At 37.0% G+C, this 9589-nt stretch overlaps 1 protein-coding gene across 1 annotated transcript in view; it reads right to left on the bottom strand.

Annotated features, from left to right (window-relative positions):
• Window positions 1-4381: 4381 nt before the first annotated feature.
• Window positions 4382-9589, bottom strand: part of LOC136843092 (uncharacterized) — a 684045-nt gene continuing 678837 nt past the window's right edge. Inside the window, exon 5 of the mRNA XM_067111072.1 lies at window positions 4382-5766. Within this exon, the coding sequence (XP_066967173.1) occupies window positions 4520-5766 (1247 nt within the window). The 3' untranslated portion in view covers window positions 4382-4519. The remainder of the gene's footprint in view (window positions 5767-9589) is intronic.

The raw sequence follows: 9589 nt of genomic DNA, 5'->3' as shown, positions 1-9589 counted from the left end.
TAATAAATAAGCCATCCAAATCAACGGTCTTTTATTTTTAACGACATTCTTGTACTTTTGATTTCCTACACGACAAAAAAGTTAAACAAATATGTTTGAGCAATACAATAAACGAAATAACCAGAAAAAAGATCGATATATTTACATAAATGCAAAATACAACAAAGTACAGTAAACACCAATTAGATTTAACTCGAGTTATCGTACACAAACGAATTATATTCTAAATGAAATTATTCCTCTCAACGATTATACTGAACATTTATGCTTCAATTCATCGAATGAAGTCTATCTTACAAACAACGTGACTCCAGTCTGTTAAAGCCTTCACATTTCCTTGTTAATCATATTCTTCCTGGCTCTGCTTGAGGGAGAACAGTGTTCCAAGGATTCGAAAGATTTTTCCCTTACAGCTAAAAGTCCTTCAATATATAGTTTTTGACTTGAGACATGAAATAGGAAAAAAAAAAAAAATCACCGCTTTTGAAAATAACAGGTCCCTCATTAATTCTTGCATGTCCCATTTATGTAAAGATTTAGGACTGCTAAAAAGAAAATATTTGTTTGCGACCAAAATTTCACACTAAGGAATCTACGACATCGTGCCTCATGAAAAGCGATTTACTGATGGCAGTTCATGACTATCGGAATTTGTGCATTTACATTCAGTTTATTGGAATTTTCCCAAGAATATTTCTTCAAGTTAAATCATACTCTTAATGCAGGAAATATATCACTTTCGGTGTACTGGAAACAATACATTGCGTACAATATGATACAAATAGCAACAGTAGAGTAACTTCAAAGTAAAAATTAGGTCAATGAGAGAGAGAGAGAGAGAGAGAGAGAGAGAGAGAGAGAGAGAGAGAGAGAGAGAGAGAGAGAGAGAGAGGTACCAAAATAACAGTAAACCTCCTCATCCACTAATACGTTAAATACTGGACTTCTTGTATCAACGAAAAATAAGCACGATTATCTGTGACCATTCTGATTTTTCCACATAAAAAATAAACATTTGATGTACAACAAATATACGACAGACTATACACAAGCCATTTTCTCTTAACTAGTTCTTTACTCTTCTCGATAAAAGAAGCTCACAACCTATTATAGCAGATAGTTTATCAACATTAGATTTATTACAAACAAAGGCTACATTTATCACATAAGCAAAAACGACCTAAAAAAAAAAAAAAGGATTGAAAATATTCTAAGAGTGATATTTTACTACTTGTACAGTTTCTCTGCATGTCTCTGAGAAAACGGTAAAGATTAAAAAATTTAATGCATAAGATGACTCATGTTTGTTGAGCGTATAGAGTAGCAGAGTCCATTTTAATCAGTTATGGAGAAAAAAAAAATCAATGTCTAAATCTAACAATCTTATAAAATAGCTTGCGGTTTGCCATATTTTCTATTAAACGTTCAAAAAGGTCCCCTGTCAGCTTTCCTTCTACAGTAAATATGAAGGGGAAATTCATACAAAATTCCTGATATGAATTTTATCCTTAGATCTTAAATATCTAAATATAATGCCCATTTAATGCTCATAAATGAGAGAAAAATGACATCTTACAAGAGGAGACGAAGAGTCCTTCATAACTGATACTTGAAGATGCAGGATTTGAGGAAATTGTTGACAAAAACATCGCACATATATTACGTCACAATCAACTATTTATTGCATAAAAATAACAAAATTTGAGGACGAAATCAGTTTTCCAAAGAGATGAAATTTCAACCAGTGGAATTTGTTAAGAGGCATCCATTAACAAAGTTCACGGATACTGTTTAAGTCAAGAACTTCATCTAAGCAAACGCACAGCAGGAAACTGAAAACGAATAACTAGGCACGAAATGTGGCACGTCTGTATTAAGATATTGTGACGTCATACATGAGCATTTTTCCGAGGAATACTTGTAACTGAAAAGCATAGGCGTAGCCCCACTGGTGGCGTGATTTCCTTTGAATTAACTGAATTAGGTAATGCAGTATACAATATCAACGACTAACTTAAGAAATTCATGATGATCCTCTTCACTTCTTTGTGCTAGTCGGGTAAACCATGTTCCTCCCGTAATAAAAGAAATAATAATAACCATCGTAATAAACACCTCAAGTGCGTCAAACGAAAACCAAAGTTCTCTGCCCGTTAGGAACGACTTTCGGAAATTTAGTTTATCACATGGCGCAAACAAGTGATGCAAAGACAAAATGATGCCATTTATCTTGCCCGAGCGAAGAGGAGGAACGTGGATCACAAGAGATGAACCAACGGGAGTGGATGACACAGAATAAGCACGTAATCACCAGCAAGCTTGACTATAAAACCCTATCAAGCACCAGTTTCCAGGATGCGCTCGGCTCCACACGCAAAATGACAGAGCCCGCATGATGAAAATGCTTACAAAATGCTTTCATAAACTTTAAAAAATACTGTAAGTGTTGTGGCTGAAAAATACACAAAATCTTTTGATGGGAATGGTGACTTCGTTAAGTATACTTGAACTTGAAAAATGATTGGGAGAAAATTTCATATACATATAAATAATTCTGACATGACCTAATAAATGATTTTGTTATAACCTTAAATACACTAAATAAAACGCAAATGGCAAGCTTTAAATCAGCATTTACAAAGATAAAAAGACAGGGTTCTTAAAGATCAAGAAACTGTCGCTCTTCAGCACACGACGTATTTCGTCAGCTGTTTACCTTAACCAGACGGAAGCCTCGGTTGTCTCAACTTTTTGCGACTGTAATTGGTCTGACTTAAAAAAAAAAAAAAAAAAAAAAGCATAAATTAAGGTACCTAACTTTTTTTTTTTTTTTGTTACCATACCAGCCCTAACAATGTCCCAAATTTAGCGTTTCTTGATAACTTTTTTCAAATGCTAAGCTCCTCAACAGAAACCGTATGTTTATGCATGGGAAGAAAAACTCGCATTGTAATGGAAATGTGCTACATCGGCAGACAGAAAATTAAAATTACTTTTAATGTAGAAGCATTTTTCTTTCTTTAAGGGGACGACATTTAGTCATGTTCTGTGAAATCGAAGAAAAAGGATACGTTTAGTGGAAATCCTTAATTGATAGTTGGAGGAGTCACATCAAGGGTTGTTGATCTGAACCAGAAAATATTTCAAGTTTACTCAAGATTGAGGTTACTGTTCACAAGCATACATATCACAATATGCCATGCAAATTTACGTTGGTATTCCTATTCAAACACGTTTTAATTTATATTATGCTTAGAATACATCCGACAGCTACGAAATACGCCTGACACTTTAAGAGGAACGTCTGTTCTGGATCTCACGTCCCTCTAAGGGAAATATACAAAAATGTCTGTAAATGCACCTTATGAAATACACTACATCAAGTAGCTTAACTTCTAGTATCTTTTGAAATACTGTACCCTCCATAAATAATAATAATAATAATAACAATAATAATAATAATAATAATAATAATAATAATAATAATAATAATTAATAATAATAATGCATTTGTAAGACTTTCAATACCATCAAATCACAGTTATACAGAAAAAAATCCTTGGTGAGCTAGCTTTAGTCTATGTAATGCTCTATATTTACACACTTTACAAAGTTATATACATACACAAAAACATAAAATCATCATAGGTATTATGCCCATTTTATATCCTGTTGAGTTTGTAAGTTGTGTGGAAGGTTTAATTTGGATTCGGTTTAAATATTAATGCCAAAAATATATGACTTTGTTGGGACGGAGTCACCAACTGGATGAGACCGGGCTTTGTCTATTATCTATTGGATAATGCTAAGTCACGGTGGAATATGAAATATGATATCACTGATCTGGCGGAAAACAATCAATAAATTAGAATCATAATTCTAGTTAAATAAAAATCTTTCTAATGCTTTGGGTGCCATATATAATACAAATAATGATAGATATGTAAAATACACAACGATCCTGACCAGAACAAATGCAAGCACCGTTCACACTGCTGTCCTACTTGGCAATACCAAATTAAGCTCATAAGTATGAAGAAAACGAGATGTAAAAAAAAGTGGACATCCTTACACGAGATACGGAGAAACCATCTCTAGTTGATTTCACTTGAATGGAAAAAGGGGGGTAATGTGAACTTTTACAAAACTACGACACTTCCAAACGGAAATGGTTATAGGATACCTCTGAGTTTTCACCTTTGGTATCCCTCATCATTTAGTTTGTCACCAATGGCCACTAAACTTCTGGAGTAAAATCAGGAAACGAACACTCCAAATGTGTGAGTATTCTATCTTATTCACAGCTAATCATGTTTCCGATGTGTTTATCTTAAAATCACAATTTATGTTTTCAGGAAGAAAAAGTCGTTTCAAAAATTCTAAGAAACACGAAGTTAGAGGACCTTTTACCTCCTCCTTCTTCAGATATACAATAATCTCATCTGAAAATGCCGCTACCAACCGGTGGCAAGAGTCACTCATATTCATGTGAAAGTTATTGTAAATAGAGGAAGCACTACTACACATATTCCGAAGGAACAGGAGGTAGGGGTTGGTCCTGTTTACTCTGACCCACATAAATGCCTCTCCTCTGTGGCCCTTGGACCTGGCGACTAGGCAGGGGAGGCAAGGGCCTGTGAGGCGCTGCCTCTTCGTCCTCTTCTTCCTGAACCCCCTGAAGATTATTGTTATGGGGAAGGGATTCGACAGGGGCCGCGGAGGATGGAACCGAAGAAATATTTCCTAATATTTGGTTCTGAGACGCATTTAAAACAGCTCTAGTCTCATTGATATTTTTGAGGTTGGGCAATGTTTGCACCTGGTTTGCTGTCTGTATGACATTCATGTTGGGTTGTAGTGGGGGCAAAACTGCCTCGACGCCCCTGTTGTCCAACGTAAGGTGTTGTGGAAGAAGTTCGAGAGCCAGAGGAAGCAGCTCTCGGTTATGAAGGGCCGGGTGAATGGCTTGCCCCATGACGTGTCCCGGCAACTCCCTTGCGGGCCCATTAAGTCGCCTATCAGGTCCAAGGATATGGTTGTTGATCATCGACACGCTCGACGATATGTTGGAGGGCATCATAGATCGCTGCAGGTTCAAGTTGTTGCGCTCTTCGTTTTTCCTTTTCTTCTTTTTCTTCTTGTTATTTTGGTTGTCTGAGGATGACACGTCTGAATAGTATGCAGACGAAGGTGTAGATGTCGACCCTACTGAACTTTCCGGATGCTCAATGCCCGCCTCTGAGAGCACATAACCAGCATTCTCATATGTCCCTTCCGTGATATAAGACCTGAGGCCCCCAGACACAATGGACATAGGCCTCAAAGGATCAGGAATTTCTGAATATGTATTAAGGGAATATGGGTGATACGAAACACCGCTAGCACTCACGGGAGTTGAACCCGTCGAGTTCAACTCGGCATACACGGCGCTATGAGCGTCAGCATTAACGTAAGGCTCTTCTGTGTATGAATTCTCAGACCCCTGGGAGGAAGAAGGTCTCAAAGGGCGTTCCTGCGATGACCCTCGACGCCAAAGTTTCATGCTCCAGCCTGTGTGGGTTGTTCCTCCTCCAGCAGCAGTAGGGTTCTCCCCGACTGCTTTGACTGCCACTTCGCTGCTGTCGCTGCTGACACCACTGCTGCTGATGACGCCTCCACCGGTACCTCCCCCGTCGGTACTGCGTGTTGCGGTGCCACTTGAACTGCTTGGGGCGTTCGTGTTGGAACCTTTCGTCCACGTCCCGCGTAATAACATCGGACATGTATCTGGAATGAGAGAGATACGAAGCATTAATATTTTAAAAATCCAATGAATTTTGTTAAAAAACCTTAATCATAAGAAAAATACTTTACTGTTTGCATGTTTGATTAATTTTTACAAGAACTCTTAATTAAAAAAACTGTGAGTAAGACTCTTCAGTGATCAGCAAGTCTGAATACCCTTAAACATTCACAAATTAAGGGATGAGTAAAACCTATTTACACAGACCACCTTGTTGAACTCGTGAGGTAAAACTTAGAGCAGGAAAGTGTTTTATAAAGCATTTTGGAAACTCTGTATTCACGATGTTAGCGCGAATTAAACATAAACGGAAAATCGCACTTAGCTGGTTAATGCCATGTATCAATACACATTGGAAGTTTCAGAATTCCGACTGAAATACTAAACTTCACAACTTGCTATATGGTTTGGCATAAAAACGTTTAACATCCAAATGAAACAGCTTTACTCTAAAATATCTTGAAGCACTTGTCAAAGGTTAAGGTATGAAGAGCTTCTAATGGTACATAAAACCTTCAGGGGGGCCACCAAACCCTAATGAAACAGAAGTCCAAGATCAGCATTACCGATACAATTTGCAACATAATGAAAATAGTCACAAGCCAAGCAGAAAAATTTCCGACATTTTCACGGCAATTCATTACTAAGAAAAGTCAGGCACGTAAAAAAATTCTAGTAATGTAAAAATTTAAAACCCAAATCTCTAGCTATAATATGCATGAAATGTAAGGATGGTTGATAAAAAATAAATACAACAGGCTACCAGTTTGGAGGGAAGTATATATGGAATTGAGCTATATAAAGCCCCCGTAGGGGGGTAGCGCTGTCAGTGCACCTGTAGGCATTACCTAAGGTTCTTTGCAGCGTCCTTTCGGCCCCTAGCTACAACCCGTTTTATTCCTTTTACTATATGTCTGTTCATATGCTCTTTCTTTCATCTGACTTTCCACCCTCTCCTAACAATTGTTTCATAGGACAACTGCGAGGTTTTCCTTCTGTTCCACCTTTCAAACCTTCTTACTGTCAGTTTCCGTTTCAGCGCTGAATGACCTCATAGGTCCCAGTGCTTGGCCTTTGGCCTAAATTCTATATTCCAATTCCAATGAACTGTATAAAAATAAATCCCAAGCACTGGCACCCCAAGGTCATTCAGCGCTGAAGATATCAAAATGGTGAGAAGGTCTGATACGAAAAGAGGAGTTCTTTAAAAATTCATTTCACTCAGCTGTCGATAATTACTCAAACTCCAAGTTTCAGAGAAGGAAAGACATGAAAAAAACTGCGTCCAAAATGTAACTTGAAACAGCGAATAACATCCCACCTTTTAATACATCGACAGTGCGCGTCTCCAACGGCAATTTTTGCTAAAAAAACAAATTGGTTCTGAAAGACTTATAACATTTATGTCACATGACATATAACTAGCACCGTATGAAGATATCTAAAGCTGATAAACTGAACAACAGGTCACAGCAAAGTCGAACAAATAATGAAAACCTAACAAACTAAATAGACATTAAATATTTCACGCTGATGAGACGACTTCAGTTTGTAATTTTACTTATATCAGCTCGTATTGCGGTTGCATTTTAATAAGTTACATAAGAAAATCAGAAAAAACAGTTTGTGTAATATTTCAGTTACAAAGAATACCAGGTTTCATGGTTCGATGGTCAGCTTCATTAGAAATTCACAAAGAAGTAAAGCAGAGCGCATACGCTCCTTTTAAGAGACGCTGCCATAAGGTGAAAATAAAACTGGAAAAAACTGAGTGAAAACAACAAGACAAGATCGAAAAAATCCTACCCTCTAGTCGACACAAAAACTGAATTCCGATAACCGTGTGAACAATCAAGTCTTTTGTAATGTAATAAACCATTGACTGTTTTATGGTTGAGCTCCGAGGTGTTGTATTGTCAGTTTCTTCTGAGACTCGGATCTAGAGAGTTCAAGACTCCTCGACGACCTTCAAATGCTGTCCCTCGAAAACAAAAAACAACATAATACACGATGCCTATTTAGGTTTTTTTTTTTTTTTGTTTGTTTCTTACAGCTGAAGGGTAGCAGATAATGTATCTTTGATTTTTAACGAAAAGAAACGATTTAAAATTTTAGAACAAGGGTTAGTAGAATACATTTCTTTAGGATGAAAAAAAGGAAGACTAAATTTCTCAGCCCAAAATCGGTGAAGAAGCCAGCGCCTGCACGGAACAGGTCCATCTCCTTTTTAGGAGTCTGGAAGTGAATTGTTTTACCACCAGACCTCAGAGCGGTCTTTCATTGGGTTTCCAATCCAGCCACTCTTCCTTTTATCACCATCATCACCTCTCCTAATCGTTTTCTCCTCCTCAGCCCGTTTTACTGCACCCTCACTATTAATCCCTTTTCATAATTGGTCCTCACCTTTTAACACTCCCGACATTTTCTTTATAAACTTCTGTCTTCGGTTCCGTTGCAATCGTCGTTTTCCATATTTTCAGCTATCACTGTGTTTCGGCTTTTATCTCCACTTTCCTCTCCCAGCACATCCTACTCCGCCTATGCCTACCCCCTCTGCCCACCTCCACCCGCCATCTAAGGAACGCTTCATTCGCCGAAGTCTTTGAGAGGCCATGTTTAGTCACTGACAAACACCATCCCTAAGGGATACTTGTCACCTCCTGCGTGTTCTACCACAGATCCTTAAAGATTTTTTCCCCCTTTTTCATGCTACCCAGGGAAGGGTAAATAATTTATTCCTTCTGTCTATCCAGGAGGGAGATAGTCACGATGATGGTTTCGATAATCAGTCAAAGGTACATTTGTCAACTGTGAGTCTTCAGCGGCAATGTCCATCCATCTGAGCACATTAAAATTGTCAGCAAGAAAAATGATATATTTTTTAACGAATAGTATTCAATGAAACATACGAGAAATCCCTATAATTTTCAACTAACTGAACAGTTTTTACTCTGAACTTTACAGAAAAATTATATTTTTTCAATAAAAATTGAATCCTCATTCGATTTCTTCAAAGTACAAACAACTACTAATTAACAGCACAACAATTACCTGAGAGGGATGCAATGTTGTCCAAACTCAACAGTCGCCAATTTCATGCACTTGAAGACTGGCAACAATTTTCTGTTTGGTACCTCAGTCAGCAGATCTGTGGAAACTACTGTGCTTGCATTGCTCTTACAGCGCTTATATTTGTAAGAATATATAAAGAAGTTCGGTATACATATGTTTTATTTTAACATTAATACACATAAATCGCCACAAACTATTTATAACTAATTTACCTCTGAGAACATATCACAACTCCTAAAGTTATCAAACCTGATCGACAAAATAGTTTCTTGTTCAAAAAGTATCACAAAAAGTCATTTTCTGGAGTAGAATCATCCTTTCTTCAGATACAGACCCTCTAATTTACGACGTCCTAAATTGGCAGGAAGAAATGGGAAGTTTTACTTTGTTGGACAGTTACCAAAATAGGAGAGGCTATACAATCAATTTTATTTTACAATTAAGTGCGATGAAAAGAGCTAAAAAAAAAAAATAATAGATGTTACAAAAGCAGGGACCTCTGAACATACCAAAAATATTTCAGTAAAATTTAAAAAAATCACTTTTTCAGTATATAAATAATTTCTGGATTTCTCTCACCAATGACCGTTTCGGAATCTGAAAGCATACTTTATATTTAGTCTCACAGCGTCAAAATGAAAATACTTGTTAAGAAGCTAACCTATCATGGAAACCTCCAATAATAATAATAATTAAAACAGCAGTCTATTCTACATATTCTAATGAAATTTAACA

This window comes from Macrobrachium rosenbergii, chromosome 11 (assembly GCF_040412425.1).
Source record: "Macrobrachium rosenbergii isolate ZJJX-2024 chromosome 11, ASM4041242v1, whole genome shotgun sequence".
NCBI classification, from domain to species: Eukaryota; Metazoa; Arthropoda; class Malacostraca; order Decapoda; family Palaemonidae; genus Macrobrachium; species Macrobrachium rosenbergii.
Note: the sequence above shows the minus strand (reverse complement) of the source record. Positions and strands in the feature narration are given on the sequence as shown.